Source organism: Mesoplodon bidens (genome assembly GCF_964165515.1).
Source record: "Mesoplodon bidens genome assembly, chromosome: 2".
Classification (NCBI taxonomy): Eukaryota; Metazoa; Chordata; class Mammalia; order Artiodactyla; family Ziphiidae; genus Mesoplodon; species Mesoplodon bidens.
This window is the reverse complement of record NC_138177.1, coordinates 102,271,625-102,294,004: the sequence shown is the minus strand read 5'-3', so window position 1 is coordinate 102,294,004 and position 22,380 is coordinate 102,271,625. Positions and strand designations below refer to the sequence as shown.

Here is a 22,380-nt window from a genome sequence, read left to right as displayed (position 1 = left end):
TTATGGTGGCTTCATTACAAAGTCATGATTGATTAAACTATTGGCCATTGGTGACTGATTCAACCTCCAGGCCCTCTCCCCTCCCCGGAGGTAGAGGCTGGGGGTGGGACTGAAGTTCCAACCCTTTAATGACACAGTTGGCTCCACTGGCAACCAGTCCCCATTCTTGGGTCCTTTCCAAAAGTCACCTCATTAACTTAACAGGCACCTTTATTGCTCTCATCACTTAGGAAATTCCAAGGGTTTTAGGAGCTGTGAGTCAGGAACTGTGGATGAAGACCAAATATATACAAAAAATATATTTTGGTCATCTGAATAACCAAATATATATTTTTCTTTTAAATCACATAATCATATAATGTAATGAAATAAAGAACAGTAAACTTTGGCCCTGTAGGATCTTGCCCAATTGGTAAGTTCCTTATACCAACACCCCAACACTGATTACTCCCAGTCAGCCAGAATATTCTTGCTCCTGCTGCATTCACATAATCCATCAAGGAGCCGAGCAACATGGTGCTTATGGGCCAGGGCTTTACAGTCACACAGATCTGGGCTGTCTGCTTAACAGCAATGTGAGCAGTCTGTTCTTTGTCTCAGTTTTCTCATTCATGGATTCATTTGTTCAAGAAATAGGTACTGAGCAAAGATAATATGCCAGGTAGTTTCTGGGTATAAGGGATCTACTAGTGAACAAAGGTCCCTGCCCTCACAAAGTTTACATTCCAGTGGGAAGACAAAAAATAATAGGTATACGTTTATATAATATAAAGCAGGATAAGGGAACAGGGAGATATGGAGGTCAAAGAAGATCTGGGAGGAGGTGACCTGTAAGCAAGCCAGTAACTGATGAAGTGGTATGGTATTCTGGGTAAATCAGATAGCAACTAGAGCAAGATGGAGGAGAGATGATGATGTAGATTTTGTGAACCGACCATAAGTCTGGGCCAGCAAAAAGGGTTTAGGAGGTTGGGGAGGAGTGTGGGCTTGAGACAGATTATAATTTAACAGAGCTGTTAGGTCCAGGTAACACTCTCTCTCAGGGGCTTGAACTTCTTGTGTTGAATAAGGTAAACAGAGACATATATACAAGGGCAAGATGAGACTGGTCCTGATGGTCCTTCAGGGGAGGTGGGCAGTAAGTTCTAATGTATTCTCCTTCTTGGGAATTAGCAACGGCAAGGTAGAGAATGTCAGGGGTGGGGAATGGTAATCCAACCAGAAACAAATATAAATACAAGGAAGACAGTATATCTACTTTTTAGTATTGTTGTGGAGATCAAATAAGATAACACATGTAAAGCATTTAACATAGTGCTTGGCCCATGGTAAAAATTCAATAAATGATAGCTATTATTATTATGTATATATGTATTTTAAATTCTTTATTTCTTTATTTTTAGCTGCGTTGGGTCTTCATTGTGGTGTGTGGGCTTCTTATTGTGGTGGCTCTTCTTGTTGCTAGGGCACAGGCTCTAGGCATGCGGGTTTCAGTAGTTTTAGCATGTGGGCTCAGTAGTTGTGGCTCGCAGGCCTAGCTGCTCCGCAGCATGTGGGATCTTCCCAGACCAGGGCTCGAACCCATGTCCCCTGCATTGGCAGGCGGATTCTTAACCACTGCGCCACCAGGGAAGTCCCAGCTATTATTATAATTCATCCAAAAGTCAAGTAGAATGCTTGTGGCATTTTTCAAATTCTTAAGAGTACTATGTGGCAGAAGGCTTGTCCCTCACTCTGTCACAGACGTGGCACTGACCCGGCATGATCTATCCTACCCTTCAGAGGGTACCTTATAAGACTAACCCAACCATCCATTTTAGCCTCTTTATCTTCAAGTCATATTTTTTGCTCTGCCTGATCCACTCCACGTGACGCTTAGGTAAAAAAATGACGGAAGGAGCCTGATTACCCGGAGTGGTGTTTTCTCTTTTTCCACACATGGTGAATGACTGAAGGATTCTTGAGCTCCCCTGCTCTGGATCTGGGGAGCCACTGTAGTGTCCTTCTCAGCCAGATGGCCATGAAAGTCCGTGGCCATAACACGGTAAACAAGCCTGATGACCTGGTGAGTAAGCCTGATCTTGTTCATTTCAAAACAAGGGTCGGCTATTTTGCCCTTGTATGGGGAAACTAGACTTCCCAACCTTCTGCGACCATCCTGATTTGTTGGGATTGGGCTGAGTTACAGGGGTGGAAGTTACGTAGGTGGGAGACACACAGACAGCAGACTCCAGTGTCCCCTCCACCAACTCTGGGGTGCCCACCTGTAGTCTGAATGCATGTTAGCAAGATCCTACAAGACTCAGGGCTCCACACAGTTTGGCCACTCCATGTATGTTTATGGCTCCTCCAACTGTAAGTGCAGAGTAGGCAAAAGAGCTCAGAGGTTGTCAGTGTCCACACTGGGGTGACATTTTATTTCCTTGCCCTGATGATCCATCATAAAAGATATATAGACAAAATTAAAACTTAAAAAAATTTTTTTTCTCTGAATGGTTAAGCTGTACCTACTTTGCATCATCATTAAAGATCAACGACAGGCCAGCCAAACATTGTTTTCCTAACCTTCCTGGCTGATTCTACTTTCAGTTGAGGAAACTGAATCTTTTAGTTTTCCTGTTCTCTGGGCCAAATGGTCAAGGTGACGACTTCCTGACTTCTTGGTCTTTTTGTGTTTTCACTGTATTTTCAACACTCTGAAATGTTTTCACGGAGGTCTTTGAATCCTAGTAATCCAGTATTTTTTCCTTTTGTTTTCCCCACACTGTACACTCTGCAGCTCTCGCAGAAGCCCTGATTGCTAACACTAGATGCAGTCTCAGGAGTCACTTAGTTCAGTCCTTGCCCTTGAGCTTGAGAAGGGAGAGACCTTGACATTCACAGGGCACATACTACTTGCCAGGCCCAGAGCATAAGTGTGGCATCCTGCGTAATTAGCCTTCTTAAACCTTACAACAGCCCTTTGAGGTGAATGTCTTTATCCTCATTTTTTAGACAAGGGGACTCAAGACCAGAGCAATTAAGTGATGTATGAAAGATCACACAGCTGAGACTCAAACTAGGTTTAGAAAACAAGCCTGGGCCTCTCCTGTCCCCCATCCTGGTCCTGCACCTGCCAGTCAGGACAAGCATTAGTTGGAAGTGGGCTGAAGGCAAGGTAGGCTCCAGGGCAGATGTGACACAGGGAGTTTAACTGAAGGCAAAATTCTGGCAATTGTTATTAATATTTTATAGCTTTAATAAAGAAATTAGTGGCAGACTATAACATGCCACTGGACTAAGATGGATTCTTTTCAGCAGATAAAATGGAGGCAAATGGTTAACATTTTCAAAAGAAAAGGGAGTATCCTTTCTAAACAGGAAGAACTGGCTCGAATTCAAAGCAATTATGTAACTCCTGACTTCTGTCAAGGCCCTCTCTTAGGCAGATAAGTGATATTTTATTCGTGATCCTTCCCTAATTTTTTTTTTTACATCTACCTATGAATAAAATTGTTATCTTCCTGAACTGAAAACTAGTCAGCAGTTTTCCTTAGATAATTTCTTTATGTACAGATTATGTTTGCAGTATTAAAAAAGGCTTACAAATTTTTTTATAGAGGAGTATCTAATTCCTTAATTCTAAATCAAAAGGATACATAAAAACACTTGTTTGTGAGTTTCTGGTTGTGTGTGTAGAAAAGAGAGGTAGACATAGATGCTCAAAGACAGACAACGAAATGGAGGCAAGAAGACAGAATTCAACAGAGTGAGATGCCTTAAGGAGCTGTACCTCGTTGTGGTTAAAGAACATGGTACTCTGGAGCCGAGCTTGGATTCCACACCTAGAATGAACGGGCAGGGTTTTCCATAGAACATGTGCTTCACTCTGTGCATTCAGGCATTCAAAAGGTGTTTCCCTTTCATCGTCCACCACGCATTTATCAAGATCTTAGCATTGGTGCACCTGACTCCATTGGTAACTTGCAGAAGTAGAATGACACTGCCTGTCAAAATCAGGGGGTCTCTTGGAGGTTTTTATTGCCTTCAAGCTTAGCTGAGTTTTGCTAGGTGTGTTTGGCTGTACTAACGACTCTCTCTTATTATACTCTTAGAAGATAGGAGCATTGATAGGAACTGAGAGAAGTGGTAGGTTCGTCCCAGTTCTATTCAGAGAGGACCCCTTGAAACCAGCAGGTAGAGAAGTGACTCCATGTTAGTATTTTGCAGGCCTTCACATCCCATTCACCCAGGGATACTTGTCAAAAATGCAGATTCTTGGGGGAGGGAGGGGGATGGACTGGAAATCTGGGATTGGTAGTTGCAAACTATTACATTTAGAATGGATAAACAACAAGGTCCTACTGTATAGCATAGGGAACTATATCCAATCTCCTGGGATAAACCATGATGGAAAAGAATATTTTAAAAAGGAAGGTATATATGTGTAAAACTAAGTCACTTTGTTGTAGAGCAGAGATGGGCACAACACTGTGAATCAACTATACTTCAATTAAAAACAAACAAACAAACAAACAAATAAATAGAAACGCAGATTCTCTCCAAATCAGAATCTCTGGGTCTGGGGCGCAGGAATATTCATTTTAAACAAACTGCCAGGTGTTTCAGTACAAATTAGCACTTGGAAACCTCTGCCCACCACTACAGGAAGGGGGCTGGCTCTCTTCATAAGTGGCACCTTGTCTACATTCCTGCAAAGGGGTCTGTGTGTGCTGAGGGAGAAAGCAGTGGCGGAGGAAACGTGGGGACTGGTAAGCCATCAAAGGCCATTCTCTCTCTCTTCCTGCTCAAAACCACTTTGGGGACAAGCAGCCCAGCTGAACTCATCTGGAAGAGCTTTTCAGTGAGTCTGAGGTTCCTAACAGCAGTGAGAGCTGCCAGGAATTAAGGAGCTCTGCCACGACGCCCCTCCTTCCCTCTGTTGTCTAGATTTAGGGACTGCCTCTTAGAGAGCCAGCATCCCTGGGAGGTGTCCTATCTTAAAGACTAGAAGTTAGCTCCTTAATTATCTGTTAATTCTTTAAAAATGATTAGTTGACAACATGGCGAGAATAAGGACAGGTTACAGGGAAGGAAGGCACCTGAGGGCAGAAAGGGACATTGGTAGGGAGGTGGCAAGGCAGCATATCCTCTGCCACTCAAAGTCACCCTAGCTGTCAAGGCGCCCCATCCCACTGGTGCTGAAGGAGCATCTCTGCAGACGTGGAGAATGGTTTGCTCACGCTTCTCTGCGTCACAGTCTGGGTCTTTGGGGAGGGGAGGGCTGGACAAGCAGGGCCTCAGTGGTGGGGCTCAGTCTGTCAGTAGCACCGGAGTGAGTCCTCTACCAGACTCATCTTAGGGGCAGGGCAACAGGTTTTAATCCAGCAGGTGATCTGGGAAACATCTTGCTTGACCAAAAGCCAAATTTTGTTAAGAGATTCTTAACCACTATGGAGAGAATACGAAACCTGCAGGTTTTCTAATTCAAATGTGGAGCCCCCCCGTTTCTTGAAACAAGCTTCTGTCTTATGGTAAACAAGATGGGGTATCTGAGTCATTGACAGTCCAGGGAAAGGGCAGTGATGAGAGGATGGACCCTGGAGCCAGACCACCGGGGAGTGAATCCTGGCTCCACTGCTTCCTACCTGTGTGACCTTGGGCTAGTTATTTCACCTCTCGGTGCCTCAGTTCCCTCATCTGTAAAATGAGGATTCAAGTAGTGCTTTCCACATAGCATTATAGTGAGGATTAAGTGAAACAGAGTTTGACAAGCACTTAGAACTCAGCAAGTCCCTTATGCATATTTGCTGCTATTATTTTTCTTAGTCTCTCTGCCTAAGGCTGCTTCACAACAAAGACCAAAAGAGGGGTCTTAGAGTTGAAGGGGGAACAGAATCCTTGTGTCATCTGTATGGCTGATGTTCTTTCAAGATCAACAGTGGCTCTTTTTTTTTTTTTTTTTTTTTTTGCGGTAGGCGGGCCTCTCACTGTTGTGGCCTCTCCCCTTGCAGAGCACAGGCTCCGGACGCGCAGGCTCAGCAGCCATGGCTCACGGGCCCAGCCGCTCCGCGGCATGTGGGATCCTCCCAGACCGGGGCACGAACCCATGTCCCCTGCATCGGCAGGCGGACTCTCAACCACTGCGCCACCAGGGAAGCCCAACAGTGGCTCTTTTGACTGAACTGCAGTCTTCTCTCCTCCCACAAATCCTGCCGAGGGCACTGCTGGGCCACAGTCCAAGCATCTTCTGTTGGGGCAGCAGGTTCTCAGGTCCTCTTTTAAGAGCCTTTTAAGGGAAAAGGAGGTGGGATGGCAGATGAATTAACCCCCTATTTTGTACAGTTCAGCTAACAGGGCAAATAATGTACACCGAATTATTACTGGTAGGGCTTCCCAGGGCAAGACTGAAAATAAAATTCTGTTAGAGGGACAGTCCATTCAGGGTATAAAATGGAATTATCTTCACCAGGATTAAATCACACTTCCTGACTGTGACAGAGCGTTTCCACGGAGAGTAAGCGCCGTGCAGCCCTTAATGCCACTCGTTCATTGTTGCTCATGACTCCTACCCCCACTGGCTGTCTAACCCCATTCAGCCTCCCCCGCCTGGCCCACTGCGGTTTGAGTCTTTGAAACAGAGAGCTGGGTGCGGAAACAAGACTAGGCTCCCTCTGGTCCGGGGAAATGTTGGCAATGGGAATTCTGGAGGGGAACTGGAGCCAGGCACTCACACATGTTATAGATGCTAACTTTAAATTTGATGTTAATTATAATCAAGTATGTTTAAAATCCATGTTGTAATTCTAATAACCACCACTAACCCATCATTCTGGGTGGTCTCATCTGTATGACCCTATTAGGAAATTTATTCATGAATTCAATAGTTATGTCCCGGGACTTCCCTGGTGGCGCAGTGGTTGGGAATCTGGCCTGCCGGTGCAGGAGACACAGGTTCGAGCCTGGTCCGGGAAGATCCCACATGCTGTGGAGCAAGTAAACCCGTGCGCCACAACTACTGAGCCTGTGCTCTAGAGCCCATGAGCCACAACTACTGAAGCCTGCACGCCTAGAGCCCATACTCCGCAACAAAGACAAGCCTCTGCAATGAGAAGCCCGTGCAATGCAATCAATCAATCAATCAATCAATCAGTCAATAAGCTCACAACTCAGCCAATGAAAAGCCACTATTCTTCGAACTCCTCCGATGGACTCTGTTTACTATCGCCCTTCCAGCTTCCTTTTCCCCTCTTTAACAGAGTTCCCCTCTCCTTGTGGCCTGGCAGCAGGGATCTGCGCATAGTTGACCATGGTTACAGACCTTCAGATTGCAATTCTTTGCTGATCCCAAGTAAACTCATTTTTGCTGGAGAAGTAACTGGCAGTCTATCTGTTTACGGTCAACAGGTATTATAATGATGCTTGGCATTTTTCTCAGCACTTGGGCCTGGGAAGCTGAGTAAGCCATCAGGGAGCCCACAATCTAGAAATGTGGCACTGCATTCAGCCCCTGTCAAGCACTTTGCACAAAACCAGTACACAACAAAAGTCTTAGGGGAGCTGGCAGAAATTGTTGATTCACTGCTGGGTCTCTCTAGTTTTGGTCAGTTTAACATAACAAAATACCTCAGAAGAAACAATGGTTTTAAACATTGCCTCTACAAATATTGAACAAAACCCTTTTATAGTATGTCATTAGTTAAAATTCCCCGCTCCAATACTGAGTCTTTAAAAACTAGGAAATGGCGGGAAAAGCTTTAGTCCTTTAAACAGATAGAGAAAATAGTTTTCCATTGCTTTATGTAATCACTTACAAAACTAAAATATATGTTCACCGTGGATATGCCCAATACTGCTCTGTTATGAGGGGCACAGAGTGCTATGTCCAATTAATACAATCTATGGATATAAAAGGGTGAGAGAGGAACATCATGGACTGTTCTAAAGCCATAAAGTCATTCTCCTTTCCTTCCCCTTCCACCTAGCAAAAGTATTCACTGATCTTTTCTTGTTTACTGTTTTCAGATCCTTGTTTTAAAACTGAAAAGTTCTATAACATCCTATAAAAACAGACTACAAGGAGAGAGCCTGTCCCAGGGATTGAATTCTCTCCATCCCATGCAATAAAAGAATGCAATGAAAAAAACCCAAAGAAAATATAGTTCACAATACAAAAAAACATCTAGCTTAGTATCCACCTAAGTACTTTTGTTAGACCTGTTTTTTGGAAAAACTGAAATAAGGCTTCATGTGCCTTATTATGTGAATGGTTGACATAACTATGCACGAGGCAGGAGAATCTGTAACATCATGGCATTCTTGACAGTGGCCCCCCAAAGCCCCCAACACATTGGCTTATTTCTTTTTCTGCCTTCCTTTTTCCTCCTCTCTCTTTCCCGTTAGTGGAAGGCAAATCTGTTATGCCATACCCTGCAGCTTTAACCTGCCAGAGGGCTCCTCCTCTGCTCTCTCCTGGGGGACTGGTCCAGCCCCTCTTACTGGCCAAGTTAATCTCTCTTTTGGCTCTGACTCTCTCAGGCTGGATTCCCCATGTTAACCCTCTAATCCTGCTGGGGAAGGGCCTCTGGCAGCACTGCCATTTGAATTCTTATTATTTTAACTTTAGAAAACAGCCCTCTTACCAGATACATTTCTCTCTTTCCCCCTTCTCACCCAAACCCTGCCAATTCTACTCCTAAAGCCTCTTTTTTTTTTCATTTTTTTCATTTTAAATAATAGTTTTATTGAGATATAATTCACAAACCCTAAAGCCTCTTAAATCTGGGCGCTGCTGTTGATCTCCACTATTTGGTGTGGGCCAACTCCCCTCTCACCTGGTTCATCTCCTCCCTGCTTTGCATGCCCCGCCCTCTCCTCCATTTCACTCTTGTAGTTCTGCTACATGGCTTTCTCCTAAAATACAAATCTGACCCCATTAGCATTTATCATCAGTGGCTTCCTGCTGCCCTCAAAATAAAGTCCAAATACCCTGAATTAAAAGTTCTTCCCGGGGCTTCCCTGGTGGCGCAGTGGTTGAGAGTCCGCCTGCCGATGCAGGGGACACGGGTTCGTGCCCCGGTCCAGGAGGATCCCACATGCCGCGAAGCGGCTAGGCCCGTGAGCCATGGCCGCTGAAGCCTGCGCGTCCGGAGCCTGCGCTCCGCAACGGGAGAGGCCACAACAGTGAGAGGCCCGCGTACCGCAAAAAAAAAAAAAAATAAATAAAAGCTTTAGGACCAGTATTCCTTTCCACTTTTCTTTTTTTTTTTTTTTTTTAAGCAGTAGTGAGGAGGGGAAAAATGACCAAACTGGGGTTCAAAACGAGAAGATAGAGGGCAACAAAGACATATCAAGCCACTGAATGACTAATTCTACTTTAGGCTGGTCCTGGTCAAAGAATGATAGCTAACAGGTACTCATATTCTTTGTGAACAGTACCTCATTTCATTTTAGTCTCCACAGCCACAATAAGAGATGGGTAAGATTATTCATATTTTATAGGTGAGGAAATAGACTGGCAATATTTATTTTGTCTCCTATGGTAATCAATGGTTAAGTATACCACTTAGAGTTTTAAGGGCAAATACTCAACCTTCCTGTTTCCCTGGAGGGAAGGGAGTTTCCAGGTCCCAGGAAGGAGGAGTGAAGTTTCTGCTCAGTCTTCTCACTCAGTCCTTCCCTGCGGGGAGGAGTGGCCTACCCATCAGTGACCAGGTTAGGAGAACAGCTGAGGATGCGCAGCTCAGCCAGGCCCCCTGGGCTTTTTCACTCTCTTCTTTTCAGCTTGTCTGTCTTCAACATCTATCCTCTATACCTGGCTTGTGTGCTCAGTAGAGAGGTGGGCCTGTGGCCTAATTTAGCAGAGACGGAAGCCCATGGTGGCTGCATATATTAGCCACATCCTCCAATCTGGCTTTCATCAGTTGATAAAGCTAATATTTTGATTTCTACTGTCTTATTTCTCAATTGGTTGGGAACATAAGAGGGGAAGACAGAGGGCTATTAATTGGCTCCCTAAAAGCCAAATACAGGCACATAAAAGGCACTCAATAAATATCTGTTAAATGAATGAATGAATTTGTCCAAGGCCACAAAGCTAATAAACCACAGAGACTTGAATCTATGTCTGAGAGAAGAGCCCACGGTTTTCTAAAATTCCCACTTCCGTGCTTCTTGTAGAGTGTTCTATTTCCAGGCTTCAATTCATGCTTCAGCATGGCTGCCAGGAAACTGGAAACAAAGGCTGGTGTAGGCATTAACTACCTTAAAAACACATGTCTGCCTAAGAACTTAGCTGATAATCTGTTTGTCTACAGCAGTGCTAGGGACGAGTTCAGCCTGTCTGCCTGTTGTCCGTTGTACTGACTGAGCCCTCAGGTACATGAAGAGGGACCTGGAGGATGACAGAAGCAGTGCAGGTGGCACCAGCAGTGCAGGTGGCACCAGCAGTGCATGTAACAGACCAGGGAGGAGAAAGGCAGGCAGCCAAGCATGAAGCAGGATGTGCACAAAAGGGGCAGGGCAAGGGCCTGGGGACCAAGGGGAGAATGAGGCCCAGAGGGATTTCGGGGAATGGAGGATGGGAAGGAGGCAGGGGAAGGAAGAATGAACAGAAAAATCCCAGGAGAACAAAAGGCCATAGAGACAGGAAATAAAACTATGTCCAAACACAGAGCATAAAGTGGAGGCAGATAAAAGAACAAGAGTAAATCACTAGCTATGAAAACAGCCACAAACTGATTTTCCATTTCATGTCAAGATGATGAAAAGTGAGGGCTGTCCTGTGTGCCAGCAGCCTTCAGGAACTAAGAAATAAAACACCCAGGTTGAAAATAGTTTGGGGAGCCAGAGGATGACAAGATTCCTCCTGCAGGCAAAAGTGAAATTAAAGGAATGACCGCATCTTCTACCCCTTTTCCCCACCGATCCCCCTCCAGTCACAAAAGAGGGAGGAGCTGCTTGGCGGGCAACCACGTATGACCTCAGCGGGGACCCTGTTCTGACTGAGCTAATATAGTTGCTTTTTAAGAGAATCTGGTAGAACTCAGGATTGTGTGTTCACAAACACCATATAAAAAACAGGGTCATCGCTGCCTTCCAAGCAGTTTTTTTCAGTCTGTTTAAAGGCCGGACTTCGTCTTTTTTTCCCCTCACTAGAGCAGCACACAAAGAATTCTCTGACACACTGCACCCACTGCAGATGAAAGTGCTTAAGTGTGAGTGAAAGCAACAATGTTTAGAGTGACATTTACTAGCTGCAAACAGTGAAATCAGAGAGCTCCAGTTCATGGAGATTAAATGTCAGGCTTTAAAACATTTAGCAGAGTATTAGCTATGGAAGTTTTTAAAATTTAGGATTTGGTTTTACACTGCAAACAGCACTTAAAAGTTTTTAAAGCAAACAACTGAGTCATAAGCTGAATAAGAATATATATTTTGTACTGAAGATGAGACAAGTGTAGGACAGTCACAGAGTTTGGCTCAACAATGCCAGAGGTGCTTGCTGATCTTCATCTGTTCAGATGAATAAGAGAAAAGTGACAATCCCCACACTTCATGTTTTGGAAAAGACAAGTCAAAATCCAGAAAACAGGAGTTTCTAGGCACATAATTTTCCACACTGGGCATGGACTTTACAAGTCCAAGCGTTTTTACATTACTGTTTCAGAATGAATAATTTTTAATGCACCTATAAAAAGTCAGAGCAGAAAACAGATCCCCTTTTTTCTTTTAAGAATATTTTCCATGGATAAATTTATGCATGATAAAATTGGCTATAAGTGCCAAATATAACATCCGTTTGAACACGACTAAACAATAAAATCTCCAAATCTGACAATATCAGCAGTCCATCCTTCCTTCATTCAAAAGAGCTGGTAAGTACCTTCTCTGTTCTGCTTCTTATGAGGTGCTGGACAGATACAAAGCCAATGAAAATGATTAACATTTCAAGCTTTGTTCTAAACACTTTATAAGCAGTATATTATCCCCATTTTACAGATAAGAAAACTGGGGCTTCCAGAGGTTAAGGACTTTGTCCAAGACCATAGGATCGCCAAGTCATGTAGGATTCAAACTCTAGCCACTGACTCCAAAGACTGAGCAATTAACTTCTATTCAAGGAACTCTCAGTCTGGCAGAAAGCACAGGCACGTGAACAAATAAAGGTTAAGACAAGAATATAACACAACAAAGATATGAACAGAGACACAGAGTGAGTAATTCCGTCTCAGGTCTGGGACCCAAGAAGGAGACATTTAAGCTGGGTCTTGATGTATGAGGAGGAGTTTTTCAAGGTGAAAAAGGTAACGGTTACTCTAGGTATAGGGAGCTACACTACCCAAACATGGAGGGCTTGGCATGTCGATGGAATGTTCAGAGTTCACGGTATATTTGAAGGGGGGTGACGATGGAGGCCAGCAAACAAGGATATTATAATAGTCTGGATGAAGATATAAAGGAAGGTTGGAGCAGGGGAAACAGAGGATGCCGTTGTTTGGACACAGAAGTGATGACCTGTGACCCACTGGATGTGCACAGTGAGGGAGATGAATCCATAGTTTCTAACTTTTTAAGACTACTGTAAAGACTGAGAATAAAAGAAGTAAGACAGATTGAGGAGCAGGGTTAGAGAAGAGGAAGATGATACCTTGTTTAGTTTTAGAAAAGCTGAGTTACAGATACTTGAGGGATATCTGGGCATCCTCTCTACTACACTCTCTACTTTAATAAACACTGAGAGCCTCTTGTACCAAGTACTAAGGAAGTTAAAAGAGAACAAAACTGGGTCTTGCCTTTTCAGAGTTCGTGTACTGTATAGTCTGGCTCTCAATGGTGGTAATATATTAGGGAACTAACAAGATCATTTCTGGTTGTTACAGTGACTGAGGGGTGCTACTTGCACTTAGTGGACAGGTACCAGCGATACAGATATTCTGCAATATTTAGTCTGCTTCATACAACAAAGCACTATCTTGTATCTCACTGGTTATCCATATAGGTGATAATCCATTTACAATTATCTGAGCTTAGAACCTAATTCTGTTTTACAAAGAAAACAAAAATTTTTTTGCCTGTTTTATACATACACTGAATTTTTCCGAACAGCACTACCATGGAAACTGAACTTTGTTTTGTTTGGACTTTTACCAAGAGTGTTCACTACTTAAGAAAATTACATCAGGAGTTGGGGGAGATGAAAAAGTTCTGGAGATGGAAGGTGGTAACAGTTACACAACAATGTGAATGTACTTAATGCCATAGAACTGTACACTTAAAAATGATGAAAATGATATACTTTATGTTACATATTTTAAAATAAAATAACTTATAAATTGAAAAAAATTAAAGAGAAAAAGAAGAAGAATATTACATCATGGGCAGCAAACCTACTCACAGTTTTTGAAAAGTTACCCATGCAATGTGCCTACACCAGTCTGCACTGTAGCTGCCCTAATCGTGCTACTCCCACATTCCAAATATCTACTTTACTGTGTCTCCTGGTGTGGTCATACCTGGAGATACTGTAAAACATGTAATTTGATTACAAATTACTTTCTTTTCCTTTCTACCTTTAATTGCAACTAGAGCATTATATTGTATTTTTGGAATTATGTGCTGCATAGGTGGGTTATATTAACTATGAATTTCATTTCAGGATAGGGAAGGGTGTGTTATATTTGTTATAAAAAGAATACATTAGTTTGAAAGGGTTGAGAATCACTAGTGAGAGAGACATATATAAACGGAACTAAAGTACAAGGAAAACCATGGCAGCACCTCAGAGAGCTAAAAGTACAAAGGAAGAACAAGGGGAAGAGATATAATTGGCCAAGTAGGATCTGGGAAGGCCCATGGAGTAAGTATGATGTGAGCAGGTGCTGACTGACATCCTCTGTTAGAATAATTCCAGAGATATGGGGCTTGGTATCTGCCTCCAATGATGTCCATTCCTTCTGCCATGGCGTTGATTTCTATCAAGTTCTTTTCAATGTTCTTCCTGTATCTCCCCCACAGTGGCCCTCGTTCTGGGAGGCTCCAGTGGGCAGAGCATGATGAATCCCTAGCCCATGCAGCATCTCTGCCAGAATCTGAAAACTGTGGTCTCTGTAATACTCTCTGGTTAATCTTCTCTTCTTTTGGCTAAATCTCCCTGCTTCCTCCAACTGTTTCTCATATAACTTGGTTTCATTTTCCCTTACTATCTGGGTCATTTTCCTCTGAACATGCTCCAATTTGTCAGTGGCCCTTTAAAAGTGTGGTGCCTAGAACTGTATGTGGTTTCCAGCGCTGAAATATATAACTGTATTTCCTAATATCCCCCCCAAAAGGGGAAAATGTTACTGCTCCAAACAGTGAGATCAGGATGGGGTAGGGAACAGGGGAGATCTGTCTTAATCATCATTGTATTTCCAGTATTGAAAATTTTTCCTTTTTTGTTTAAATAAGTTAAATCTGAATTTTTAATAGTCGCAAATAGAGTTCTGATCTCAAAGAGCTTTTTTTTCTTCCTAGTTTGTTTTTGTTTTGAGGATACAATGAAAATGTGGGTTTGGCTAATAAACACTAACAATTATTTTTATTTGCCAATAGCATCTGTTTACCACCATCCTATAGTCATTTCTTGTCTGCCAATGTCCCAAGTCAATCTAACCAAGACTGGCAAGTGTGCCACCCTTTCCAGGGGCTTGGCCTGTAAACTGGAATTAGTATTTCTGCATCAAGCATGGACCTGGTGTGTGTGGAAAGTCCCTGCATTCCTGTGTGTCTAGTGAACGTCAGCTTGAGCCCCATCGTGCATATTTCCATCTAGGCTCCTGATTTTTCATCCCATTTTGGTCTGAGACTGAAACTTGCAATAACTTGACTGGCTCTTACCAGCATTCTGTCCCCTCGGGCTGAAACAGTACCAGCTCATCTCTTCATTCTAGATGCTAAGGACTCTTGAACCACAGTGACACCATCCACTGGTCTGAATCTTTGGAAGCTACAGCAGAACTCTGCAGAAGAACATCACTCTGACATAAATGCCAGCTTGCTATCCACCCTGAATGCAAAGACTTCAACTACCTGACCAACAAATAGGGGGCAGGTTAGCCTCAGAAGTTTAAGCACTTTATGTCACATCTGCTGGCTACCCAAGTCCCAATACACTTTTGCTGCTGAAAAGACCAGCTCAAAGGTAAACTATGTGAGAGCTGGGTTATTTGTCTGTTTTGTTAGTTAATGTACCCCAAGCCCTCGGAACAGTGTTTAGCATATAACAGCTGCTCGACGGATATTTGTTGAATGAATTAATGAAATGACCTGGTATGGCAGATCTATCTTTGTTTTGCCCAGTATTCTCTTCTGTTTTTTTTTTTTTTTTCTTTTTTTATGTGGTATGCGGGCCTCTCACTGTTGTGGCCTCTCCCGTCACGGAGCACAGGCTCCGGACGCGCAGGCCCAGCGGCCATGGCTCACGGGCCCAGCTGCTCCGCGGCATGTGGGATCTTCCCGGACCGGGGCACAAACCCGCGTCCCCTGCATCGGCAGGCAGACTCTCAACCACTGCGCCACCAGGGAAGCCCCTCTCTTCTTTTGAGAACTGCTTCTTGATCGTGCTGCCAATCATGAGACTGAACAAGCTAGCAAATGGTGTTACGAGTCTGGAGCTTATTAGTCTGCATGTCCCTAGTCCCTAGATTCCCTACAATTCAAGCAGGTATCTGCGCTCCTTCTTACTTCTGGAGAATCCGAGGCAAAATGTCAGGAGGTTTGATGAATGTGAGTGGTACATTTTGCAGTTAGATCATTCAGAGGCTAAACTTTATGTGAATGTCAATCACAAAACCCAAGACAATAGGATAAAATGAATCTCTAAGCTTATGCTTCTAATATTATTGATCTTCATAACTAATCAAATACTAGTGTCATAATTTATCTTATTCACATTCAAATAAATTTGAGATGAAACTTTTTCAAACTTCTAACGATGGATGAAATACAGTTTTTATAATGTCAGCTTCACCATGATAATGCTATTTAAGGTTTCTCAGAAAAAAATTAATCTGTGAAATATGGAAAAAAATATATATTGGATTTAAATGATCCAATAAGTGGAGGGTGGGAAGGAGAGCAATAGTTGGATGAGGCTTTTTAAAAATTGTGGTAAAATACACATAACAAAACTTACCCTTTTAACCATTTTTAAGTGTACAATTCAGCATTATTAACAACATTTATAATGTGTGCAACCATCTCAACTAACCATCTCTAGAACCTTTTCATCATACCAAACAGAAACTCTGTACCCAATAAGTAGTAACTCCCCACTATCCCCTCCTCCCAGGCCCTGGTAATCTCTATTCTATTCTTTATGAATTTGCCTATTCTAGGTACATCATATAACTGGAATTAAACAATATTTGTCTTTTTTTTGGTCTGGCTTATTTCATTTAGCATAATGTTTTCAAGTATAGATGTTGTAGCATGTATCAGAATTTCATTCCTTTTTATGGCTGAATAATATTCCATTGTATGTATATACCACATTGTGTTATCTATTCATCTGTTGATGGACACTAGAGTTGTTTTCCCCTTTTGGCTAGTGTGCTATGAACACTGGTGTACAAGTATCTATTTGAGTCCCTGATTTCAATCATTTTGGGTAAACCTAGGAGTGAAATTGGTGGATCATATGGTAATTCTATGTTTAACTTTCTGAGGAGCCTACATAAGGGTTTTAAAGATAACTTATAAAATTAAAAAAAAAATATTAATTTAGGAACTATATTCTGCAATAAGAAAGTTATTCCTCACCTGATACTTCACATATCATTACTGGAGACAGAAAGACTGCTCTAGTAAATAGAACAGAGGATACATCATTTCCTTGTAGTGAAGGAGGAGTTTCCAAATAACTATAGATCCCCAAGAAGGTAATATATGACAATAATTGCAACTTGCTAAAATGTAAACACCAGGATTTTCACAAACACGAAATATAGTCCTCTTTAGAAAACTCAAACTTTCATTCAGAAATAAAGAAAGAATGAATTCCACTATGTAATCATACAACTGTAGTCTCTGTATGCAAAATAATTGATCAGTTTGCTTCTAAAGTGTAAAGATTATGAAAGACTAGGAGAGACTGGAGAAATGTCAGAGATTAGAAGAGACGATGGAGACCTGGTAAGTAACCAGGATTGGAATCTCGGATTGGATCTTGAACAGAAAAAGTATGATGATGGAGAAACTCGCGAAATCCAAATAAAGGCTGTAATTTAGTTAATATTTATTATACCAGTGTTAGTGTCTTGGTCTTGATAACTGTACTATAGTTATGTAAGATATTAATTCCAGTGAAAGCTGGATGAATGATATACAGGAATTCTCTACTATTTTTGCAACTTTTGTGTAAGTTTAAAATGATTGCAAAATAAAAAGCATTCCATATTTTAAAGAAATTATACAATTTCTCTACAATCTCTTTCAGAGGATAGAACTGGAGGGAATACTCCCTAACTCATTCCACGGGGCCAGAATTTCCCTAGTTCCAAAACCAGACAAAGACTTTACAAGAAAACTATAGACCAATATCTCTCACGAACACAGATGCAAAAATTCTCAACAAAATATTAGCAAATTGAATCCAACAGTGTTTGAAAATAATTATACACCACAATCAAGTGGGATTTATTCCATGTATGAAAGTCTGGTTCGACATTTGAAAATCAGTTCATGTAATCTATCACAACAGGCTAAAGAAGAAAAATCACATGATCATATTAATGGATGGAGAAAAGAAGCATTTGATAAAATCCAAATCCATTCATGATTAAAAAAAAAACTCTTAGTAAACTAGGAATAGAGGAGGAACTTCCTCAATTTGATAAAAAATATCTACAAAAAACCTACAGCTAACATTATACTTAATGGTGAGAAACTAGGAGCTTTTCCACTAAGATCAGGAACAAGGCAGGGATGTCGCCTTTCATCACTCCTTTTCAACATTATACTATAAAGTCCTAGCTAATGTAACAGGATAAGAAAAGGAAATAAAAGGTGTACTAATTGGGAAGGAAGAAATAAAACTGTCTTTGTGGGCAGATGGCATGATCTGAAAGAACTGACCAAAAAATTCCTAGAACTAATAAGTGATTATAGCAAGGTTATAGGATATAAGGTTGATACGCAAAAGCCAATCACTTTTCTATTGAACAATTGGAATTTTAAATTAAAAACACATAACCATTTACAATAGCACCCCAAACAATGAAATACTTAGATATAAATCTAACAAAATATGTATAAGATCTATATGAGGAAAACTATAAAACTCAGAAAAACAGAATCAAAGAAGAATGAAATATATATTCCATGTTCATGGATAGGAAGACTCAGTATTACCAAGATGTCAGCTCTTCCCAACTTGATCTATAGGTTCAGTACAATCTTAGTCAAATTCCCAACAAATTATCAATATTTTGTGGATATCAATAAACCAATTTTAAAGTTTATATGGAGAGGTAAAAGACACAGAACAGACAACATAATATTGAAGAAGAACAAAGATAGTGGACTGACACTACCTGACTTCAGTAAGTACGTACTGACTTTGTACTTACAGTAAAGCTATAGTATCAAGACAGTGTGGTATTGGTGAAAGAATAGACAAGTATGTCAAAAGAACAGAATAGAGAGCCAGAAATAGAGCCACATAAATACTGATATTTGACAACAGAGTGAAGGCAACACAATGGAACAAAAATAGTCTTTTCAACAAATGATGCTGGAACAACTGGACATTTACATGCAAAAAAAAAAAAAAAAAAAGGAGAGAATCTAGACACAGATCTTACACCCTTCACAAAAACTAACTCAAAATGGATCACAGACCTAAACATAAAATGCAAAACCATGAAATTCCTAGAACATAACACAGAAAATCTATATGACTTTTGGTTTGGCAATGACTTTTTAGATATAATACCAAAGGCACAATCCATGAAAGAAACAATTGAAAAGTTGGACTTCATTAAAATAAAAAACTTCTATTCTTTAAAAGACATTATCAAGAAAATGAAGACAAGCCACAGACTGGGAAAAAATATTTGCAAAAGATATACCTGATAAAGGACTGTTATCCAAAATATACAAAGAACTTTTAAAACTCAACAATGAGAAAATGAATAAACCAACTAAGAAACGGGCCAAAGATCTTTACAGACACTTCATCAAAGAAGACATACAAATAGCAAATAAGCATGAGAAAAGATGCTCCACATCATATGTCATTAGAGAAATGCAAATTAAAATGAGAGACCAGTACAAACCCATAAGAATGGCCAAAATCCAGAACGCTGACAACATCAAATGCTGATGAAGATGTGGACAACAGGGATTCTCATTCATTGTTGGTGGGAATGCAAAATGGTACAGCCGCTTTGGAAGGCAGTTTGGCAGTTTCTCAGATAATTAAACATACTCTTACCATATGACCCAGTAATTGTGCTTCTTGGAATTTACCCAAGGGATTAAAAACTTATTTATATGCAAAAACCTGTACACAGATGTTTATAGCAGCTTTATTCACAATTGCCAAAACTTGAAAGCAACCAAGATATCCTTCAGCAGGTGAATGGATAACTAAACTGTGGTACAACCAGACAATGGAATATTATTCAGCACTAAAAAGAAATGAGTTATCAAGCCATGGAAAGACATGGAAGAACCTTAACTGCATATTAACACCTGAAAGAAGTCAATCTGAAAAGGCTACATACTGTATGATTGCAACTATATGACATTCTGGAAAAAGCAAAACTATAAAGATAGTAAAAAAAAAAATTCAGTGATTGTCAGGAGTTGGGGCAGTGAGGAATGAATAAGCAAAGCACAGAGTATGTTTAAGGCAGTGAAACTACTCTTCATGATAATATAATGGCAGATACATGTCATTATATATTTGTAAAATATATAATGTGTAACACCAAGAGTGAACAATAATATAAATATCAAGACTTTGGGTGATAATGAGGTGTCGATGTAGGTTCATCAATTGTAACAAATGTACCACTCTGGTGAGGGACGGTGATGATGGGGGAGGCTATGCATCTGTGGGGGCAGAGGGTACATGGGAAATCTCTGTGCCCTCTGCTGAATTTTGCTGTAAACCTAAAACTGCTCTAAAAAATAAAATCTACTTTAAAAAAAAGTGAGAGAAAGAAACAACAAGCTACAGTATACTGATATTTCTATCAGCCATGTGACTACTCATTTGTGTATTATGGATTTAGAAAATACCACAAGAATGAGTTAGTTCTTTTTGCCATTCCTAAGTTCTACAAAGAAAAGAAAGTTCTTATTGACTGGAAGGGAAAAAAATATCACCATATCATTCCATATTTAGTGAAAAGTTCTACAAATTTGGAAGAGAAAATTCCAACAGGGCCTAGCAGAAACATAAACAAGCAACGCGCTTCATTATATAAACAAAGAAATTGAATAAAGTCAGAGGAATTGTTCTTATCATATACTTAGAATACTGTGTGCTTCTCTGGCCACACTATGATCAGAAAGCCAACTCAGGAAAGAATGAGGCGTATAAAAAAATAAATAAAATAAAATTCAAACATTCAAAAAAAAGAAAAGAAAAGAATGAGGAATGGTGGGTGGATCTAAATTAGCCTAGGGCTTCCCTGGTGGCGAAGTGGTTGAGAGTCCGCCTGCCGATGCAGGGGACACGGGTTTGTGCCCCCGTCCGGGAAGATCCCACATGCTGCGGAGCGTCTAGGCCCGTGAGCCATGGCCGCTGGGCCTGCGCGTCCAGAGCCTGCGCTCCGCAACAGGAGAGGCCACAACAGTGAGAGGCCTGCATACCACAAAATAAATAAATAAATAAATAAATGAGCCTAGAAACCTAAAGATTCCAATTACTTCCATATAAAACAGGATTAAGATTCTTTATTATTCCTTATTATTGAAATTCAAAAACTAAATTTGATCATCATTTTAGTCTTCACTTCTAATGAGTAAAAGTGATAAAAAAGCTTGGGGGAGAATGGATACGTGTATATTTACGGCTGAGTCCCTTTGCTGTGCACCTGAAACTATCACAACATTGTTAATCGGCTATACTCCAATATAAAATAAAAAGTTAAAAAAAAGTGAATTTTAATTATTATTTCATCATATGAACTTCCATGTAAACATGGTTTGGATCTTTTGGTGAATGTCATGGTAATCCAAAATCTCTAGTTTAGGGAAATACTATACCATCCAAGTTGGTGAGAAGTATAGTTGGAATTAAACTTATATGAACTATTTTCCAGTTGTTTTGTCTTATTAGAGAAAGCTACCAAGTTATTATTGTAGAGCCCAGTAAGATTTTGCTGCTTATTAAGTAATAATGAGTTCTCCACATTTGTTACTAAAAAAATACAAATGCCAGATTTGGTGGTCACCAAGGCTATGCTGACAGTGTTAGGGCAAGTTCTGAGGTACCTCTAATCAGGCAATCCTCTGCAGATCAGTCACACACTACATCATCATACACTGGGTTTCCCCTTGAGAACATCTATACTCCAGGGCCAACAGGGCCTGTTCTAGGCAGCCCTGCTTTGGTGGAATTTCCTAGTATATCAAATTAGAATCAGTGAATCAAAGACTCAAAGCTGGAAGGAACCTTAAAGATCAAAAGTGACATCATAGGAAAAAGTATAATTTGGTAAGATATCGTCCGACTCTGTGTCTGCGCTGTTGATTAAACGACAAAATAAAACAAAAAACAATCCAGGAGAATCTTTCCCTCTCATCAAAGATATTAGTTGCCACATATTTGTAATCACAGAATTATCTCATTTTTCCAATGCAGGATAAGTAACAGGCCATATTTGAACTTGACCAAAAACAATTGTTAATTTACAATTTATCCTAACCCTCTACTGCTTCTGATGGAAGTTTCCTGTGCATTATAATAAAAATACAGCAACCAGAACCCGGATGTTTACAGCGTTTTGCCAACAATTAAAACAAACAATCCACCAAACCTGCACTGGCTCTGTAGACAAAAGAAATCAAACAACTACTTCAGAGTTCCAAAACTAATTTATTGGTCTAATGAGGACTAGACTCCAACTTGGATATTTTACTGTTGTCTGGTCCCCAGTAAGATAAAACACTTCAGCATATATTTTTAGAATTATTTTAATTTTAATAGCATTGCCTTTAAATCACTTTTCCTTAAAAATAACAAAAAACAAAACAAAAAACCCTCCAACATTTCTAACTTTATGATTCTCTAAATTATGAAACTCGATTATGAAACAATTTAGTTTACTTTACCCAACTTTTATCATTTTGTGTTTAGAATCATTCTCAGAAATCCAAATTGGCTGATTACTGAACAAGTTCTAATTA

General features: G+C 40.7%; 1 protein-coding gene across 6 annotated transcripts in view; it reads right to left on the bottom strand.

The window, feature by feature from the left end:
- Positions 1 to 22,380, bottom strand: part of ALG14 (ALG14 UDP-N-acetylglucosaminyltransferase subunit) — a 108,850-nt gene that overhangs the window by 24,642 nt on the left and 61,828 nt on the right. The window contains exons 4-5 of one of the 6 annotated variants that reach the window (XM_081225586.1): positions 6,132 to 6,268; positions 4,375 to 5,905 (exon numbers count right to left, since the gene is read on the bottom strand). The exons of 4 other annotated variants lie outside the window; for them this stretch is intronic. In XM_081225586.1, the coding sequence (XP_081081712.1) occupies position 5,905; positions 6,132 to 6,268 (138 nt within the window). In that variant the 3' untranslated portion in view covers positions 4,375 to 5,904. Of the gene's footprint in view, positions 1 to 4,374; positions 5,906 to 5,949; positions 6,269 to 22,380 lie in introns of those variants that run through there. One more of the 6 variants, XM_081225584.1, reaches the window with a different exon arrangement.